This window comes from Cheilinus undulatus, linkage group 5, assembly GCF_018320785.1.
Source record: "Cheilinus undulatus linkage group 5, ASM1832078v1, whole genome shotgun sequence".
Taxonomy (NCBI): Eukaryota; Metazoa; Chordata; class Actinopteri; order Labriformes; family Labridae; genus Cheilinus; species Cheilinus undulatus.
Window position 1 is genome coordinate 14,565,353 of NC_054869.1, and position 21,928 is coordinate 14,587,280.

At 40.4% G+C, this 21,928-nt stretch overlaps 1 protein-coding gene across 1 annotated transcript in view; it reads left to right on the top strand.

Annotated features, from left to right (window-relative positions):
* Positions 1–21,928, top strand: part of disp3 (dispatched RND transporter family member 3) — a 35,364-nt gene that overhangs the window by 6,461 nt on the left and 6,975 nt on the right. The window contains exons 3-17 of the mRNA XM_041787826.1: positions 6,403–7,401; positions 7,500–7,719; positions 7,816–7,952; positions 8,049–8,183; positions 14,972–15,132; positions 15,308–15,447; positions 15,568–15,659; positions 15,784–15,948; positions 19,695–19,856; positions 19,943–20,089; positions 20,170–20,306; positions 20,426–20,595; positions 20,692–20,822; positions 21,106–21,290; positions 21,402–21,528. Of these exons, the coding sequence (XP_041643760.1) occupies positions 6,411–7,401; positions 7,500–7,719; positions 7,816–7,952; positions 8,049–8,183; positions 14,972–15,132; positions 15,308–15,447; positions 15,568–15,659; positions 15,784–15,948; positions 19,695–19,856; positions 19,943–20,089; positions 20,170–20,306; positions 20,426–20,595; positions 20,692–20,822; positions 21,106–21,290; positions 21,402–21,528 (3,100 nt within the window). The 5' untranslated portion in view covers positions 6,403–6,410. The remainder of the gene's footprint in view (positions 1–6,402; positions 7,402–7,499; positions 7,720–7,815; positions 7,953–8,048; positions 8,184–14,971; positions 15,133–15,307; positions 15,448–15,567; positions 15,660–15,783; positions 15,949–19,694; positions 19,857–19,942; positions 20,090–20,169; positions 20,307–20,425; positions 20,596–20,691; positions 20,823–21,105; positions 21,291–21,401; positions 21,529–21,928) is intronic.

Here is a 21,928-nt window from a genome sequence, read left to right on the forward strand (position 1 = left end):
AGTCAGTGAGTCAGTCAGTATACAGACAGTGCCATATGTAGGGCTGACCTCAGCGGTCAGCCAAAAATGTGGTTTTGAAAAGGATTAGAAAAGTTTATATCTTTCATTTCTTCTCCGGCAGAACCATGAAATACAGTTCAATCAGGTGCAAGAGCACAAAAAACCCTCTCATAAATCAGCACGCCTCCACTTCATCTCTACCTCCCGGGTTAGCCTCTCAAGACTCTTTCTTCCCTGCTTTCCAACAGTAGAAGTCATCTTTTAGAAATATTGATTTAACGGTATTATTTGGAGATTCTTCTATTTCTTGATGGATTTTCTGTTAAGCTCCAGAGCTGAGTGCAGCTATCTTTTACACATAATCAAAATTCGCTGTCTTACCTGGCTGACCTTAAAGCCCTGTTTTAAAGAGATAAATTGCTGCAGTTAGCCAGCTCACTGCCACCTGAATGCAAACTGTTTGCAGCATGTTTGGTGTGGAGGAGGAGAAGTACAGGAAAAAAAAGGCACCTATTGACACCATTAGTCAAAGGGTGCCTATCACAGGAGATAAACCTATTCTTATTCCACAACTCTGTCTAATATCCCGCTTGCTCTTCTTGTCAGTAATTAGACATGTGAGATGATTTAATTTGCTGCAGAGCAGACGCAGCTACCTTGACTGCTGATAGGTAGAGAGCCTCTAGCAGACTGTCCCTGGGTGATAATGGCAGGCGCGCACATGGACAGAGAGAAGAATTAAATCACAGCTTTTAGCCCGTCTCACCCAAGCTCTTGTGATCAGCATCTTAAAGCAGGACTCAGCCAAGCAGTATGATTTCTTGAGGAGAAAAAGGGCTGCTCTCCTCTGTTTTGTCCCTCAGGAGATCCCTTTGTTGACAGCTGCTCGAGGACAGACTTAACTCACTTGTCCTTGCTCGCCGAGTTTAACTTCTAAGCCACCTTGTCCTTCATTTTTGTCTGATACTTGTGTCACTGTTTGTAGTTCAGACGTCTGTTTTGTGTTTGTGTTCATGTGCCTAAAGGAGGGAAGATGGGTGGTATTTGAATAGAGCGATAATAACAGCTGCTGTTAGGTGTCTAGGGATGGAGATGGTCTGTAAAGAGCTGGTTCTGTATTGTTCAAAAAACTGAAAATCAATAATGGTTTAGCTTATTGATGCTGCTGCCTAGTCCCACAGGCTCTGTGACGTGTTTTGTAAAGACCCTTCCCATTCAGTTTCCACCCTGCCAGGTTTCCTCCATGCATTGTCTCAGAAATGTGTCCCTTTTCCAAGTGTTTGGAGTTGGCTGAAGCTGAGGGTCTTCAGCTGATTCAGTCTGACTGAGATACTCATTTCACTAAATAACACCTTACATTCATTCAGGCGTACATTTTAGACATAACTGATAGCTCATATTTACATAGCACATTAGATATTTGATAAGTTTGATCATTTTTGTTGAATAAACACAGATTTGTTATTCCTTTCTTCTGCATGTGGCCTTTCTCTTTGTTACCTCCCTGAGTCAGCTGGTAACAAATGGGAGCTCATTATTGTATTCTCTGGACACAATTGTGAATGCAAGATTCATGAATTGTTGCATAGTTTTGAGGGAGTGTGTCACACATATTTACTGATTGTGTAATGAGAGAGGCTTTCTGTTAGTCTGTCTTATATCCACAGGTGTTTTTTGCATTGAATTTGGCCTTGTTTTCATGATTTTCAAGCAAGACTTCAAGGCTGCTAAGTCAGTGGGAAGCTACATCCCTTGTAGGGCTGTGTATTTCCCCCAGCCTTACGATACAACAGGCATCGCGTGGGGTCGCAATTAACATGCCCTACAATGAATTCACTTCAGGAGCTGTTCTGTACTGTTGTGGTAAACAGGAAGGTGTAGCTTAAAGGTTTGTACACTTTAAAACTTTTAAATTCAGACCATCAGAGATCCAAGTGAATTAAAATAGTCTATCTATAACCACTGAGCTATTAGTAAATTCAAATACAGTAATTGTTAACTTTTTAAACTTAAAACTGTTGTCTCTCTTGCTGTTGTTTCTTAATACTTTTCATATAATATTGTGGTTTCACTTTACTTTAAGTCCATGTTAATTTGTTGGAATGACCTTTTGCTTTACTTCTGTATAAATCAGCTCTGCTGTTTCTGAATGAATGGATGACTGAGAATTAAATAGCTTTACGAACACAGCCTGAAGCCATTGTTATCAGCGCCACTTTTCAACTCATGTCTTTACAAATAATGCATAAACTGCTGCTTATGATCTCCGGATCAGAAGTTGAAGTTAAACTTTTAGTTTACAGCGTCATTCAGAAGGGTGGGGTATCGTTTGGGTTTTTCTGATACCAATGCTTAATCGATACTTTTTATACGGTGCCTAAACGGTGGCCTGAATTAATACTTCTGAGGTTAAAAAAATGTGTTGTAAGTCAGCAGGAGAATAAAAGCTGTCTGGGTATCGTAAATGATTTGCAGAAATATCGTTCTAAGGTGCCAATCAAACATGGAGTATAAAAGGAAACTGGTGCAAGTTAAACATTAATCACAAATTCCATCACCTATTTCTTGCCTTTCATATGGTGGCAGGGTATCTATATAAAGTACCAATATCTGTGTTGTAATTCGGTCCGGTAAGTTTCATTGGTACTGGTACCGTGTAAGTGCCGGTTTTCCATACTTATCACTATTGTTATAAGAAACCTAAAGTAATCCACTATCTTTGCTTTAAGCCTGCTGGCTGTAAATAAACACTATCCATGTTACCGGTCTGAGTACGAAATTGTTTTGTCTGAGGAGTGAGACGTGTGCTGGGGCTGCATCGTCTGGTTCTATGACTGCTGCAATCTGCTGGCTTTTTTTAAACTGCACCATGGGGGATATATGATATAAAACTGCCGTCACAGCATCTGCGTCCATATTGAATCTGTAAAATTGGTATCTATACTTGTATCTGCAAGGTACTTGTGGCGATATATTGCCATAAAGATGTTTTTGAGCACAGACCTATTCCCTTGTAGGTAAGCCTTTTGTTGTTTCCAGTTTGTCAGTTTGCACGAAAGCAGGATGTGGTAACAAACGGTAACAACTAGCTCAGGGAGGTAACAAAGAGGGAGGCCACACGCAGATTAAAGTAACAACAAATTTGTTTATTTAACAAAAATAATCCAAATGATCTAATCACTAATGTGCTATGTAAATGTGAGCTTTTAGTCATGTTTGAAATGTACAGATTAATGAAATGTGTGGTGTAATTGAGGTGAAATGTGCATCGAACCAAAGAAAGGATGAGATGTCAGCAGCAGACCCAGCTGAGAGAGAATGACTATTTTAATCAGACTGGCTTATATGCCTTTCTGGAGAACCCCCTCAGCTGAGCAGGAATCAGCTGACGACCCTCAGCTCCACCCTAAAGCCAATTCCAAACACCTGGAAAAGGGACACAGACCTGAGAGACTAAAGCTGTTTCTCCAAGTCCAGAATCCTTCCTCTGTAGGGTGGATCCTCCTGAGTGAGGTTCTACCAGGGAGACAGGCAAGAGTCCTCACTGGCAACTGTCAAACACACATTTGGAACAAACTAGTGAGTATGCATGAATACATCATTAGAATGGTCACACCCATTTACCCAACGGCAGCAGAAAATCAAAATGGGAGGGATACTAACAACAGCTTGTACAACTTTTACCCAGCGCTCTCTAATATGCTTTAACATCATCATATAATTGCATTATATATAATATGTTAATATAAGCATATTCATCATATAATCTAATTTTATAATATAATCATATTATACGGCCCTGCTTTACCCATCCAGCTTTACTTAGATACCATAAAATTATGATGATAATTTATTTATGGGGGAAAAACAGGAAATTTAAAAGAAGATTGAGTGCTCAAGGACCTGGCTTCCTCCTGATATTGTGGCTTTTTCTTTTTTCTTTGAAGAGACAGAAAAAAATGCGCATTGGATTGTGGGTAATTTGCGAGCAGAGGATACAAAGGCGCATCCTTGAAAATTCTCTGTTCGAAGGACTCAGTCTTTGAAGGATCCCTTACATTGGAACAGTCCTTGATGTTGTATCCTTCAAAAACTTTCCAGGATCCTTCCTTGGCTTGAGAAACAGCTAATGCATGGAGATTAGAAACTGTATGGGAAAGGTCATCACAGATATCACTGGTGTAAAAACATACTGTAGTTCTTGAAAGGGGAATAATAGCTAAAATAACATCAGCATTGCACATGAAATTAAACCAAAATGTAGCACCTTCAAATTTCAGCCTTAAAAGAGAAAAAGACTCTGGCTGCTTTGGGATTATGATGCGGTCTTAACACTGACTTCAGTGCTGCTGCAGGACAATTTCTTCATCTGCTCAGATCACAGCTAAGAAGTTCTTTTAAACTTTGTGGCAAGCCTAGTTAGTTAAGAATATTAGTCCAGAATTCATGTAGAATTCTGTGGTGGAATTGGTAGAATTAAAGTTTATTAGCAAACTTAAAGAGCTGTAAGTTACAGTTAAAACCAGAAGTTTATATACTAGGAACACTTAACTTGGACTACACTTTTCCTTTTTTCGGTCAGTTAGGATTACCAAAAATTTTTTTACTTGCTGAATGCCAGAATAATGAGAGAGGGTTTTTTTTTTTTTTAAGAAAATGTTTAATTACTTTCTTTAAAGTCAGAATTTTGCATATACTAAGATTACTATGCTTCTAAACAATTTTGGAAAGCCCAGATGATGGTGTCATTGTTTTGGCAGCTTCTGATAGGTTAATTGATAACATTTGAGTGGGTTGGAGCCACTCCTGTGGATGTTTTTTAAAATCCAAAGAATTCAGCCAAGATATCAGGAAGAGAATTATGGACCTCCATAAGTCTGGTTCATCCTTGGGTACAATTTCCAGATGCCTGAAGGTGCCATGTTCATCTGTTCAAACAATTATACGCAAGTAGAAACACCATGTGAATGTCCAGCCATCATACCGCTCAGGAAGGAGATGGGTTCTGTGTCCCAAAGATGAACGTGATTTGGTGCGAAATGTGCATATCAACCCAAGACCTTGTGAAGATGCTTGCCGAAGTTGGTCAGAGAGTGCCAATATCCACAATGAAATGGGTCCTGTACACACATGGGCTGAAAGGCCGCTCAGCGAGGAAGAAGCCATTACTCTAAAAGCAGAATAAAAGCCAGATTACAGTTTGCCATGCACACAGGGACAAAGATCTTAATCTTTGGAGACATGTCCTGTTATCTGATGAAACTAAAATCAAACTGTTTGCCATAATGACCATCGTAACATTTGGGGGACTAAGGGGGAAGCCTGCAGGCCTGAGAACACCATCCTAGCTGTGAAGTACAGAGGTGGCAGCATCATGTTGTGGGGATGTTTTGTTACAGGAGGGACTGGTGCACTTCACAAAATAGATGGCATCATGAGAAAAGAACATTATGTAGAAATATTGAAGCAACATCTCAAAACATTAGCCAGGAAGTTAAAGCTTGGGCGTAAATGGGTCTTACAAATGGGTAATGACCATAAGCATACCGCCAAATTAGTTACAGAGTGACTTAAGCACAACAAAGTCACTGTTTTGGAGTGGCCCTGATCTAAATCCTAGAGGAAATTTGTGGGCAGAGCTGAAGAGGCGTGTGCAAGCAAGGCAACCTACAAACTTGACTCAGTTACACCACTTCTGTCAGGAGGAATGGGCCAAAATTCCAGCAAACTCTTGTGGAAGGATACCTAAAATGTTTGACCTAAGTCATGCAGTTATGCTAACAAAATACTAAGGAAATGTATGTAAACTTCTGACTTTGAAGAAGTAAAAAAAACCCTCTCCCTCATTATTCTGGCAAGTAGAAATAGTTTTTGGTAATTCTAACTTTCCTAAAACAGGAAAAGTTTAGTCTGATTTAAAGCCAGACAGTGAGAAAAAAGTTGTCTTTTTATACAGTTGATGTAAACTTCTAGTTTCAACTGTATGTTGAAGTTATAGAGATGGATGAGTTCTGGGTCACTCAGTAAATTAGACAAATGTACATAAAATGTCATGTGTTGAAATGTCACATTAAGAAAACCAAAACTCAGTTTTTGATTAGAAACTTCAATAAATACAGGTGTAAAGATAAGGAATATGTTTGTATTTCAGGGATATAAAATAGATATAACAGATTGAACTTTTTGATCTTTTAACCAAAGCTCTTCGTAGCTTTATACTATTTCTGTAGTTATTTTTGTCATTTTGTCCTTACACCAGACAATAGCGAAGTATCGATAGCTGTATCGATAGCAGTATCAATAACAATATCGATAGTGGTATTGATAAGGTCTTGGATCGAGTGTCATAAGGGTATCAATAAAAAAATTGACGATTTCCATCCCTATTCCTGTCCCTGACAGGTTCCAGTATGGACGTGGAGGATGATCCGCCACTGTTCCAGAGTAGCTGGGGAGGGATAGAAGACGAGGAGGAGGAGGAGGAAGACGTGGATGGAGTGGTTCATTCAGAAGGTCGGAGCTGTTTCTCTGTGGAGGCTGGAGCGTGTGGGCTGTGGAGGGTGCTGGGCTGGGTGTATACTCAGCCCTGGGCTAGCGGAGTGGTTTTAGGAGTAGCTATCCTGCTCCCATGTGCCCTCTTTGCCTATATGCTCCTCTACTGCCCTCCTCTGGACATAGACCTCTCCTACAGTGCCTTTGAGGTTCACAGTCACTTCTCCGCTGAGCGCTTTGACGCCCTCACCATTGCCGTTAAAACTCAGCTGGGCTCCTGGGACAGGCGGAGGCGGGACTTAGATTACAGCGAGGCCGATGCCCTGCAGGAGCTTCTGTTGCAGAAACTGGGCAGGCAGGGAGCGTTCAACAGGACAGATAATGAGGGCGTGAGGTCCTCCACTTCTCAAAACAACACTTTAGACTCAGGAGTTGATCAGAGGAGAGACGCTGTAGTGAGGAGAGATAAAAGAACAGCGCAGGATTTGACTCAGGAGAAAATAATGAAGCACAAGAACTCGCATGAAAGAGCAGAGGAGGACGAATTGAGACCGTGGGAGGAAAATTCAAGTTTGCCGCTCATTAGGAGGCGCAGGTTCACTCCCAATTACTACACACAGAGTCAGGCTATGTGGAGGATTGAGCTGGTGTTTGTGGCTCAAGGAGACGGTGATCAAAACATCTTTACCCCAGAGCGTCTGCAGACTATTCATCATGTGGAGCGTCTGCTCATGCAGCACCCACAGTTTCATCAATTCTGCTGGAAGCCTCTAGAGATGTTAAGAGATCTGCCTCTGGGGCCGTCCTACTGTTCCCCTCCCAGCTCCCTCCTGTCCTACCTTTACCCCAGTGAGAGAGGTGGGAAGATTTACTATGACGGCATGGGCCCAGATTTGGCTGATATTCAAGGTGAGTCCACAGCAGAGAGACTGAGGCAAAAATTACAGTCTTCAGACATAAAAGAATACCTCTGAGAGTCCCCCTAACAGTGCTGTGGGTATTTTCAGGTTCTCTGAGTCTGGCCATCACCCACCCTCAGTTCTACTGGTACGTGGATGAGAGTCTGTCCCCCGAGCATCTCTCCTCCTCTCTTTTACGCAGCGAGATCCACTTTGGAGCTCCTCTTCCTTCCTACTACTCCCTGCAGGATCGAGCCGAGGAGCAAAGAACTCACTTTAAAAACTTTGTGGTTCAGTATGCAGACATGCTGGCCAAGCAGTCTACCAGGTCAGCAAGAAACACATTTATTGTGAAGCAAAATTATTAATTTGAGATGCTTTTTCTATTGAAATATTTATTTTGTGTTTCTGTTTCTGTTCCCAGCCAGGTGAAGGTGCTGTATGGTGGAACAGAGCTGTTTGATGATGAGGTGAGACACACCTTCCACAATGACATGATGCTGGCTGTCATCAGTGGAGCCTGCATCACCGTGCTCGTCTATGTCCTAACCTCCTTTTCTGGTACAGTATTATCTATTCCCTACTCCTCTTGCTTTAGTGTAATCATATCGCCATATTTGAGTTGTCAATGGGATTTTTTTTCTGATTGCTTTGCAGTGTTTCTGACTTTCTTTGGACTTGCCAGCATCGGTCTGAGCTGCCTGATGGCTCTTTTCCTGTACCATGTTGTCTTTGGGGTGAGGTACCTGGGAATTCTCAATGGAGTAGCAGCCTTTGTAATCATCGGGATAGGTAAGGGGAAAAAACAGACATTTTTTCATTCTAGCAACTGGGCTACTATAAGAAAATAAGCATGTAGTCTTACTTTAAGTATGTTAGAAGAGTCAGACTCTGGTTAGCGTAGTGTAGCGCAGCATAAAGGCTGGAATCAGAGGAACAGCTCTTATGCTCTGTGTAGTACACTTTAACTTTAAAATCGTAGATTATAGCAGTGTCTCTGGTTGAATCTTAGGACCCACCAACACCTCCTGAATGAGCAATCGTAACCTAAATTTCAGAAATTTTTTCAACAAATCATATTTATTAAACAGTGAATACTGAGTTTTGGATCTATTTTGGAACTGTGACTAAACAAAGAGATGGGATAAGCGTATGATTGTAGAGACCCTATACTGATATGCATGCATACATTGCATTCTCTTTCATTTTCCTTGATAAGGTGTAAGTTTTGATTATTTTCCAGAGATTCTAAGAAACTAAAACATTAAAATAAAAAAAGTTTTGTTTCTCCAGAAACTGAGCTAAACAGGTTTAAATCTCAAGGAAATGACCAAAATTAACTCATTGTCATGGGAAATATAGAGTAAAATAAAATATACTGATGTATTTCAGCTTAAGCCTTCTATTCATCATTCACAGTTTTTAAAGGAACACCTTGACAGCACAGTGAAATTGGCTCTGACACATTTTTGGGTCTGGACCCACCAGTTGAGAACCACTGGTTAAGAGTTTTAGGCTTTGTTGAGAATTATTTCTTGGATTTTCTCTTGCTCTGGATGACTTCCACAGTGAGTCAGCAAGCAGAGACAGAAGTGCCATTTCTTTTTTAGTCCCATGGAAAAATATCACCCTGGGCTCCACCACTTCACTTACAGACAAAAAATTGATTTTTCTGTGAAGAATATGTCAAGTAACTAATGCTGGGGGAGCTAAAGTAATTTATTTCATGTGGATTTAACTACCAGGTCAATTATAACATGCACAAATCGAAGCCACCTTTAAAAATTAAAGCCGTTTCACACATATGCCCCTGAAAAGTCCTGGCAGGCTGCACCTGAAATCCTCCTTCATTGGTTGTTCAACAGGCACCTCACAGCAGGACACAATGGCTGGAGATGCAGTTTCCCGTTGTGATTATGTGTCCTGCCTATTTGCAGCACGCATTACTGAAGGACACCACTAGACGGCACATGAGAAAGCTCAGGTTTAAGACTACCTGATGTGTAAGATGTGAACTACAAACAAGGAAACACTCAAGGAAGTTACTGAAATGTCAATTCTGAGATAAGAAATAAATTATTATTAACATTATTAATACATAGTACCACCAAATGAGCTCAGACTGATGACCAGTATCACACAGTTAGCTCTTTGTTTCTTAACATTTTCCTCTGTGCATAGATCTAACAGCAGAAAGGTACCGGTTGAATTCAGGACCATGTTAACTAATGTCTTTCAGCCAAATGTGGTTGTAGATGTTGTTTTTACAGCAGCAGATGAAAACAAGAGTCCTAGCAATCTCTATTTTTTAAAGTTTTTCTTATGATACCTGTCTGGTAAAGGAGATCAGTTCACTACTGAGCTGCCTGAATCTGGAGAGACCTGGTGCCTGGGCTACAGTTTGCAAACATCTTTACCTGGGGTTGTGTCTGTGTCGTTGCTGAAAATTATTCAGGCATTTGTACACTTAAAACAAGTTAATTTTATTTTTCTTCCAAGGCGACAATATAAGCAATGTCCATAGAATACAAAACAACAACATAACCTTCCATCTCTAAGTGTAATACAACTTGCCCTTTTGCGTAGCCCTTCCGGGATCACACACCTGACCCTGACATACAATCATCATAGTATTTATAACTAAGCTGCAGTCATGCAGCGACACCCACTGACCATACAGAAAACCCATTTATTAACTATCACAAATTTAGACTCTTAAACTATCCATATCAGATATTTCATAAAAAACTAAACTAGTATGGACAGCCACTGAAACACTCAACTGACTATGCACGGTCACTTTTTGAGCTGTAACAACCATAGTGTTTTCATTTTTTTTTTTACAGTTTGAAACGTCGACTCACACAGTCAGATTCATCCGTCTAAAGCCGGGTGTACTCTGTGCGATTTCAAGTGGACCGTACGACGGTCGTGGCAGAATGTCATCTCACACAGTGCGACTGAATTGTTTACGACACACGACCATTGCGCACGAGTTGTGTGCTCACACTGTGCGATCCTAATTCTTTTTTAAAAAGTCTCAGGGTCTGAGGGTGAAGTGTTTCCAGCAATTTTCTCTCTCTCTCCCCCCTCCATCTCTTATGCTCTCTCTCTCTCTCCCTCTCCTGCTACCTCTCTCTGTCTCACACACACAAAGCATCATGTCTATGTCAGCTGCAGGTCCATGGCTAGGAATGTTTCCTGCTCATTCATTTCCTTTATCATAGCAGGTGTGGAGGGGCATCAGAAAGTTATTCTAGCTGTTGTCATGGTAATTTAGGACGCTGTCTGACAGTTTACAAAGGAAAACAATCCCCCAAAGTTGTTTATTCTGCTCATGTTTCTGCTCTCACTGTGAAGTGTCTGGAGTTGTATGACCAAAATATCAAACATGCCAGAATCCTCACGACCAGTTGGGAGCAGGTCTGACTTTCGTATGTCCCAGTACACAGCATGAGAAACGACGCCCAATCCAACTGAGTCGCACGACTCCAAATTTGTGGCTGAATCGCGGGAAATTCGCACAGTGTAGACCCGGCTTAAGCTAGTTAGACATGCATGTTTGAATCTACAGTGACATTAACATATCATAAAGGTGTAAAAGGATTGTAAACCTGTTTTATTAGTTTGCCTTTAAAACTTTAAACGATTGTTGTCACTTTAAGCCATGGCTGTTGTGTTGACTGTCACACCTCCTTTGCCTCCACACTTCTACCAGCCTTGTGGGGGATGGGAGGAAAAATCGATACAGCATAGTATTGCATTATTTTGTCTGGTGATGTATAATATCTTCTCGTCCACCAAGTAACAATTTTTTCAAATTAATTGCTAATATGAGCTGAAGTCTATGATAATAGAAAAATAAAATCAATTGTTTGTCCAGTGAGGTCAGCAGAGGTGATGGTTGTAGAGCAGGAGAAAGTTAGTACAACAGGCATGTCAGCACAAGGAGAAGGACATTAGGAATGTAAGCAGGGTGCAAATGAGAGGGACATGACACATGATGTTCGCAAGAGGTGCTACGTGAAAATAAAATACTGTGGAAATATGACAAACATGAGAGCAAGACTAATGCTAAATCAGCGAAACAGTTGAAAAAATGGTATCAATCGCAATATATCACCATAAATGGTATCGCAATACTGACTGTATTGCAAATCGTTTCAAATTGCAATAATATTGAATATCGTGACCAAAGTATCATGATAATACTGTATCGTGGGGCCACTAGTGATTCCCACCCCTACAGTCTTGTGTATACTGCATCTTGATGAATCTGCACCTGGTAGTTATCAACAAGTATTTCTCCAGTCTAATTCTGTCAGACAGGAGTGTTGTTGGAAGTCTGAAGATATGCAAAGAGTCTAACACTGAGATGGCAGGTTTTTGCTTGTAACATACAGTTTTGTGCAAAACTTACAGGCATATTTGGGTCAGATCTTGAGGCTGCACTAAGGTGTAGATGTGGCAAATAAGCCATCTGAGGGTAGCATCAGGTGTGTTGTATATCACCAGGGACATGGGGAAAAATAAGTCCACAAAGCCCACACCTTTATTGTGGTGTAAGGGGTACCTCGGGTACCATCCAAGTGTGTAGACGGATTGCCACGAGCCCCTGGTCATGTTGTGGAAGTCCCAAGGGCCTGAAAACCTCTGGTGGTCTCTGGACATATGGATGGGGGTGAAAAGGCCCAGAAAAATGAGATGCTGTCAAGCTTGACCTTGTCTAACAAAAAACACACACACAGCCGCCTCTTTAAAGGGTAGGTATGTAACATAATAAGTTCATGAAAGAGAATGTTTCTTCCCCAATCCCCAAGCTAGCAAGCTGGATAAAATGCCATATTAAAATCATGTATATAAAAAAATAGAAGAAAAAACTTATTTCAAGAATTCAAACCACAAGAAAATGGAAACAAACCAGAGGCATTGGTTGCATTCACCAATTACTCTAAAATACAGTCACCAGACTACCAACTAAAATTATGAACATTTACAAAGATAAACACAATTATCCAAATAACCAAATATGCATAAAACACAATTCCAAAAACCCAAACTACTGTTTGGAGGCTGGGAACAAACACCAAGTGCTGTCAGAGACTCTGAATAACGGCAGTCTGCCATATTTGAATGTTCGTCTCCATGCCAGCCCCACTTCCCCAGCCAACCACAGATCTCCACCTGGTGACACGAGCAGAGATAGCGCACACATGGCAGACAGCACACTTGGACCGAAACACAAAGGATGAACAAAGCTGTATGCAAACAACAAATGACTCACTCACACACAGAAACAGAAAACAAATAAACAAAGATCCCCACAATGACAGGGCACTCATTCAGAAACATGAAGCACATTAGCAATACAAATACAGTAATAATAATGCTGCCACTGCAGTAACAGTATAGAATAAGATGTTGGTAAACAGAAAACTTAGTTACGCATGTTTTCTTACATGCAGGGAGACTGCAACAATCACACAATAAACAGTCTAAAGGTGTGCACCACTTTCAATATCACCCTGAAAGGTCAACATCTTGGTGAATTTTAAGAATATTTACAGCTGTGTTCTTAAATGGGCTCACCCTTACTTCATGCAGAATATTCATTAGAACAGTGGTTCCCAATCTTTTTTCCTTAGGGCCCCCCATATCCATATCTAAGAAAAGCTAAGGCCCCCTGGACCCCATTAGAAAAAGTACACATCAATTTTTATTGTTTTAATACACAAAATCCTAACATGATAGGCCTATAGATGCTTGAGGTTCTTTTCAACCTTTTGAAGAGGTTTTAGACCTCTTTAAAAGGTCTAACACTATCCATAATCAATTATAATAACTACATATTAGGACTACTCTTAAAAATAATAATAATAAAGTGGATCTGTTAATTTTCAAGAAAAACTAAAGAATTTTGAAATTTAAAGGTCACATATTTTACCCTTTTAAGACAAGTTTATATTGTTCTCAGAGGTCCCCAAAACATGCATGTGAAGTTTGTTGCTGAAAAAGCACTCTAGTATAGGATTTTTGCATGTCAAAAAAAAAAAAAATCCTCCTTTTCAGCCCTGCTCAGAATGAGCTGTTCTGTGTCTGTGGCTTTAAACGTTAATGAACTGTCTGATTACGCCCCTGACTACACCACTCTCAGGAAATGGATGTGGCTTAATGGATGTAGCTCTCTCTCCTCTCAGCAGCTGAGAGGAGGATCAGAAGAGGAAGGCGGAACTTTCTTCCAAGAGGGGAGGGCCAACGGAACCTGGGGGCGGTCTTAACTCCCCATGTGGCATCATGAGGGGAACAGCTGAGAGCGGCTTGTTTCAGCACACATTTTCTGAAAGGTGGAGAAAGGGGGGGGTGGATTTTTCTGATTCTTGGGGGGATTGTGGACAGGCCAGGGACACATAATTTACATTCACCACACATAAAGCGTGGTGAATGTGCAGGTCACAACTTGTCCACGCAAGCATTTTGGAGTTGTTGGATTGTGTATTTGATGAGTTTGATGAGGGAAAGCCAGAAATACCGTCTGCTTACATTGAGTTGGCACAGCAGGTCCGAACTCAGCATCACCGATCTAAAAATAGCTTGCACCGACAACTAAAGGTAACGAACCTATTACTAAGACTATAGGAATTATTGCAAAGGGCGAATTTGCCAAAATGTTAAAGGATCCCTTTAATTCATAAGAAAAAATTTTGCATTTTTTCCTTAAACAGTCTTAAATGTACCAAAACTTGATTTTTTTTTTAGGTTATAAAGTTGAAAATCCAGCCACTGTTTTCAGTTTGGTTTCCTGTAAAGTTTTGCCTCTCTGTTTATTTATGATTTTAAAAAAATTACTTTTTGCCCTTCAGATGTCAAAGTTTAAGACTTGATAAACTTGGAAATTTCAAGTTTTTTTCTTGTAAATTTACAAATTTTTTAGCTTTAAAACTTTGAGTTTGTTTACTTGACAAATTCTCTTTTTTATCTTTAAAACTGGCCCTATTACACCCTTTTGCATTATGTTTCTAATAATGATTTATTTTTATTTAAAATAAATATATATGTACATCTAATTTTGACATGGTCAGCTCAGACAAGGTCTCACATCCCCCCTGAAATCTTTGCCCCCCCTCACCAGAGGGATGCCTGGACCCGAGGTTGGGAACCAATGCACTAGAAGACGATAATTTGACTGTTTGAGTTCATACTTGCAGCCCATACATTAAATTTCAGGAAGTTTTTCAGAGTTGAAGAAGTTTTTTGCAAGTATGACAGCACTGTCCAAGACCTTAGATCGTCCTACATTTTCTCACAAATACATTGCCCTTACCCTTAATAGGGGCAGCACCAGGCCAGGAAAGGATCCTGCACTTACATTCCTTTAAACAATTTCTTACCCCTGGATGATTAAGAAGACGTACTTAAAGCTACAACCTGCCAGAGAAAGCTTTGGGGTTTTTTTTCATTTCCAACTTTCGGTGAACAGACGGGGTATTTTGTCTCCAAAATTGTGAAACAGCCTTTTTCCCTTAGCACATTTACTATAATTTGTAACGAGACGTCTCTTTTGTTCTCCCGCTGTTGCTCAGGGGTGGACGATGTATTTGTGTTCATCAGTACCTTCAGACAGGCGTCCCACCTGCGTCAGCCACAGAAGCGAATCATCTACACCATAAAAACCGCTGGCAGAGCCACTTTCCTCACCTCCTTCACCACTGCGGCTGCCTATGCTGCCAACACCTTCTCTCAGGTAATCATGGGACAGTGAGACGGTCGTTAATAGAAACTGTTCTGGGATAGTGAAAGACCAGCCAGCTATGGATGAAAAGAAGTGCCGCTCTCAGCAGACATCCGTTTTCATGCGATAAGCACAAATTGAATATTTCAAGGTCCTTTACACTGTTTTTCGTTTAACTGACACTTAGATTCCAGCCGTGCATGACTTCGGCCTATTCATGGCCCTCATTGTAAGCTGCTGCTGGCTCTGGGTATCCGTCCTGATGCCAGCAGCGCTGTGCATCTGGACCGAGTGCGTGGAGCCTCAGGAACACGCCTGGCTGAATTGGTGAGCTGTTATTTCCTTACTTTTTGTGCGAGATGTTATTTGTGCATGCTGTGCGACACCACAGACGCGATGTAATCCCTTCAGCTGTCGCTCCCCCTAAACTACCTGCTCCCTCTGTAGCTGGAAGCTGTTTTCCGGGCTGTCAGCAAGCCACGGCCCTTTGTCAGATGAGGATGATGATGTGGCGCTTCTGTCGGTGGAGATGGAGCCAGGTGAGATTATTATCTCACTCACGTTGAATGAGTGATGGGGGGTGAATGAGGAGAAAGGAAAAAATCCGGGCTGTAAAACGTTGCTGTCCAGGCACCATTAAGCTCCTGTCTTTGTCTCCTTTAGGCTCCTGTGACACAGACGGCGATGCAGCTGTTCTCTCCCTGTCACTGGAGACACCTCTGTCCCCTCCAGGGCAGCAGCACGTGGGTGTGGTTAGCACAAATCTCCAGTGGGCCCTGAAGCATTTGGTAGCAGAGCCAGCTGTGGAGCGAAGAAGAGCTGTTCTAGGTGAGAGCTGACGTGAACTCCGAGGTCTTATTAGGAGTTTGACACCACTTAGAACTGACAGCTTCAAAAGAGCAGTTACAATTTACTCTGATTTCTTTAAACCTCTTGGTTAATTATTAGGACCAGACAATAAGAAATTTTCTAAGGTCACAGCCTACTTTAAAATCTCCACCAAGAACTTAAATCACGCAACTCTGATCAATACTTAACACTGTGATTAAGTATTTACAAGACAGTTTTTATTTTTAAATAGAAAAAGTCCTCGTGAAAATGGGCTCTGGCATTGTTATGCAATAAGTAACCCACTTACATACATGATTACTTTGCTTTTTTAATTTTATTTCTCTATCACATTAAATTTTATCAGTAACCAGATGGAAATTAGATCTGCAGCAGGAATCAGGACCCAACAGATACAGAAACGAGGACATCAGTCATACTAAAACAGACACATCAATTTAACAGCTGATATAAAAAGAAAGGTAATCCAACCAAACTGAGCGAAACAGTTTAAAAACAGCAGAGGAAAGTGCATCCCAATTATGAATAGAGTGCTGTCTAGTGCAGAGGGTAAATGAATTGTAATGAATACAGTTATGCATATTAAGAGTGTCAGGGGCTACCAGGATAAAAAGGGCTATTTCACACCTCTTTGTTTTACCATTATTTTGAATGTTTTGACTTTTCAGCAAAAAAGAGCATAAAGTATCTGCAATGAAGATGTTTACAAATTAGCAAATTAGACCTAAGGCTGCCTCAAAGCACACCCTCTATAACCTTAGTAAATTATTAAACAACCTTCTAATGTAAACTCTTACTAATGTCTTAATTTCCTCAGCCTCTGTAGCAGATAGAGACATGAAAAAAACATTTAAAGTCTTAAAATCTGGCTTTTAACTGTAAACTCTAACATATTTTTAATCATCAATCAAATCAAAATCATCAGCATCCATCTCCTTAAACGCCCTTCATCTGCTGAGCCAAGGCATGTGGGTCCACAGTTAATAATAGGGGTCTCTGGTTGAATTTTGTTGTCTGAGTCTACTGTCGTTCTCTAAAATACTGGTTAAGTCAGCTTCTACACTCCCCTTGCTGTGAGGTTGTCACTCATCATATTTGCCACTGCTCAACTTTAAAAACCTTTTCATTCATTACATTTGCACATGAAGGATTAAACCAAAACATGTCTTATCCATCCTCCTGCTTTTTAAGGGAATCACATAACAGTTTGTAAGTTATGTGTCTAAAAACCATAAGATCTCCAAAATGTGCTGACATTGAATCAGGTTTTAAAGCTAAATACCCACCGGCGTCTCATTCATTCTAAATGCACACATGCAAATGTTGTATCTAGTCTAAATGGGTTAATAGACAGTTTTATTAGATGTAATGAGTGTAAATACATCAGCCAATGGCATAACAGCATTTTTTGTGTCCACATGGCACATACCAAGATGTTCTATGAAACCTAATTTGTCTAAATACATTTTCAGTGTATTTGAATGATATTATTAATTTCCCATTTAGGCATCCCAAAACCATCTGACTGCTCTGATGCAACCGTCTGAGTAATGAACATATTATTGACACTTTTAAAAATTGGCATTTCAATTGGGAGAAATTCTAGTTACACCACTTCGGTATGATTTTATGGTTGAAATCTTTAAAATTAACAGATGTTATTTGAATGTATCATTTTAAAGTAAGTAAGTTCATCAAAAAACTTTTGTCCTGGAATTTGCAAGTTCTGAAATGTCAGTGTGGCACAACTGTAATCATGGGACTTTTATTTTAAAGTAAACTTATAAAAACAGATTGCAACATAATTAATCATTTAACTTCAGCTGACACTCATGGCTCAGAGAAATGGTTTATAGATCCTTTAAGGTGAAGATAAAGTCATTTCTTTTCAGGCATAGGTGGGCCGGTACACTCTCCCTGTCAGGAGGTACAACCAATGTAAAACTAAAATATGGGCATGTTTAATTTGAAAAAATTGCAAATGTGAGATGGAGCAGTTTTTCAGGTAGTACAACTGCAGAAAGTGTCACTATATGAAATAATTATATAATTTAAAGCTCCAAGAATATTTACTTTACTTTTAATAAAGTAAAGGAGGTATAACATGTAATAAAAAAATCACTTGGCAACAATTTTGTTTAGGTGAGCATGTGTGCTCTCCATGTCAGGTTGTATGTCCAATGTACAACAGCAACATTTTATTTTACCTTAAAATTCTTAATTTTATGATTAAATACATGTATCTACTGTCTAACTGTAACAAAACAACAGCATTTGCATTTACCTGTTTAATTTGAAATAAGTTTCAAATCTCAGGTGGCGCAGCTGCAATGAAAGAAACCTTATATGTAACTGAGCTACATATGAAGATGCAAAAGCATGACACATATTCACTAGTGTCTGAACTTTTACCATCTGATAAATGGCACAGAGTCCTTAAACGTGAGCTAAACTAGTTTGAAAACATGTTTGTGCCCACCTTGAGTTAAATGTTGAATGTGTCTTAAAGCTGTATCGGTTGTGCAACATCGTCAAGGTGTTTTATCGCTTATCTTTTACCTTTTTATCTTTTCTCTGTGGTATTTTATCTTTTTCATTCAATTAATGCTATTTCTATGCAAATGTTGAGCAATACGGATACATGAAACGGATATTGTTTTTGTGTTCTTATGTGTGCAGCATTTAGAGTCCAAGACAAAGTTCCCTCAAGGCAGTGGTTCTTAACTGGTCGGGCATCAAGACTCACCGCCAACTCCTTATCAGAAATCAAAATCCAAAATTGAAAGATTTTTAAACTCTTCAACTTATATCATGTAAAATGCTGCCGTTTGAACTTTAGATGGAATAAAACATTACTGAATAAATAGACAGGACAAAACAAACATGTTTGAAAAGCATGTAATAGCATTAGTGCATGCATGTATTAATTTTATTTTTTACTTTCTTTTCTTATTATTACATTGAACATTTTGGCAATCTTTGGTATCCTTGAGATAAGGAGAAAAAAGGTGAATCTAGAGAAAAGGTTGAAATGTACTCATTATTACAGGAAAACTCAGTGAAACCAAAGTATAGGTTTGTGTCTTCTGGGCTTCTGTACGTCATTGGGTTTTTACAACATGTTTTTTTTTCTAGACACACATCCATGACCCACTTTTGGGTCTCAACCCACCAGTTGAGAACCACTGACCTAAGGGATGATAAAATAATGATATAGTCTGGTATGTATGGCATATGGCACATGATGTGGTATGGCAAGACAGGGTAGGGTAGGGTAGGGCAGGGCATGGTGGTATGGTATGACATGGAATGAAATTGAATAAAATGGTTTGATAAAATGTAAATGTATAAAGCAGTAAATAGGGGCTGGAAGTGAGTTGTGAAATTGCAATATAAAACCCTTCATTTTTTGGTAAATCATTCCCTGCGGCCAACCTGCAGTATCTCTGTCCCACACTTCTTACAATCTCTGATTTCAACATGAGAGAACCCTCCAGCTAACATCAGAACTGTTGAAGAAATGCTGTAATCTCTTTGCAGCCTGAGGGGGAATGAATGAATCTATCAGAGGAGGAGCGAGCGGCCATCATGCAGTATTCATCCTTTCTCTTTTCTGGAGTGACTGTAATTGATCTCTGCTCCTGATCCGTCCCTCAGCTGCTCTATCTCCTCCATCAGTCCCTTCTCTCTCTGCCATTGTTCATCTTGTCTTCCTGTCTTCCCAGGAGTCTTCCTCTTGGTTCTGCTCTTATCTGCCGGCTGCTGCTGTCTCCTGAGGCCGGCCACTCACGCTCCGCTTCTTTTCCGCCGGGACACCAACCTCCAGTCTCTGCTGGCTCTGAGGAGCAACCTCAGCGGTCAGGGCATCTCCTGCCCCATGTGCTCAGGTGAGACAGTGGCAGTGGAAAAACACTCTTCGGTTAACCTCGAAGGCCTGAAATTTAATGTCTAAAATGCCCTTTATATCTGGCAGGTGTTTTCATGGAAAAGCCCCACCTTTTGTACAGCCACACCTCTTCATCAGCTTTTAAGTTTTCTACACATCAGCAAGCAACAAGCACAATGACGTCTACGTCTGCTCGGAGCTCAGTGAGACACAACTTAAGCACAGATCAAACAGGTACAAGATTCAGCAGTAAAGTCATCTCCTTTCTTACCTAGAAAAAGTATCAAAATTTAAACTCTCTGTTGTATTTTCAGTTTCTTTATTTACAGTTTACATATCAAAGTTGGAGCTTGGCGCTTCCACAACTCTCTACCGCTTCTCCCTTAACACCAGCATCCCTGCCCCGTGGAAACTGTGCAGCACAGATCATGAAGAGGTGTCATCATTTCAGGTGAAAGGGCAAACAAGGCACCTTAATGATATCTTTTTAATTTGTTGTAACATAACATCTCCCATCTGCGATATGCCCCACTAAAGCGGCTTAAAACTAATCTTGTTTTATCTGAATAGGCTTATAATCAGCCCTGCAGCAATTTCACCAGCAGAATGACAGTGTGTGTTTCCCATGTGTACCATCCGTACCCCAGCTGGATGATTACATCCACCTCGTGTGACCCCCGTCATGGCTGGACGGCAGAGTTTGCTTTTTACGTGGCGTCGTCTCCGCAGCTGCACAGCAGGTGAAAACAGGAATGTAAGGAGTTGAATTAAAAGAACTGCCATGGTGATTTAGTGAGCAATCTGTCATCTCAGCTCTGCTTTCTTTCCTCCCATAGGAGGCTGTACTTTGCCCAGCGCCGCCTGAGACCTCATCCCACCCGTGTTTGTGTCGGTCCACCTGGCTGTGGGATCAGTTCTGGGCCTGATGGACCCACACAGGGATCGTTCTACCTCCCTCTTCCTGGTGGTAAGAGAGCAAGTGTCACAGCTTAATTTCCATAAAGAGGGTATTTTGGCACATCAGGAAAGCTACTTTAACACTGCATGGAATGTCTTTTATATCATTCAGTCTTATTGAGTCTTGTAAGTAGAGAAAATTTTCTCATACTACTCTTCAGTTAAATCCAACTTCCTAAAGTGAAACTCTCTGAACTCACTTGAGGATTTTCCACAGTGCTTCACTTGTGTATATTTTTACTCCGCATAAATAAATACTGCTCACAGGTTTTTCTCTGGTTCTATTTTCAAAGATCCCTCGTCTGCTGCCAAGACGAAATCATCCAAAACGTCTGGTTTTAACCCATGTAGTGGCAGCGCATGTGGTCAGCCAGCAGTGCGTCCTCTGGTGGACACAGGGGCGATGGTCTTTGTTGTGTTTGGCATCTTAGGTGTTAACCGAACAGGACGCAGGGATAACCATGTGATTGGAGATTTGGTGAGAGTCACACCTGTGTCAGCACATCGAATCAATCAACAGAAATAAAACCGAGCCAAATTTTTAATCACTCTCTTATCCTGTTGACGGGTTGTTTAATTGTCTTCAAAGGGCAGCATCATATTGGACCCAGATTTTGATATTTTCCAGGAAATGGGGAGTCTTTGCAAAATCTGCAAAGCTATCAGTGCAAACAGGAAACTTGTGAAGCCAGGAGGAGCACAGTGTTTGCCTTCAGGTAATATTCAAACTTATTTCTGACAAAAGTCTTTTATATTAGCATAAATATCATAAAACCATAATTTCAACGTTTAAAGAGATAACCAGCTGTTGGATAATCATCAAACTGTACTGATTATTTGCCTCTTTTTTCTCATTTTTTAGCATAGATATCAGAACTCAGATTGGTATATTAGAAGTTTTTTCTATTCCTCTTATTCTGAATGAACACAAGATACTCTTGCCCTGCAATAAGGATCAGTACTCAGTAAAGAAATCCCTAACTCAACCCTGCAAATCATCAGGGTTGTCAAGTGAGAACCCTCCTTTGCTGATGTTTCATTCAGTTGGTCTCATGACATCTCCACAGGGCTGAAAAAAAATGTAGCTATTTAAGAGACTTAACTGTTAGAGTGTTG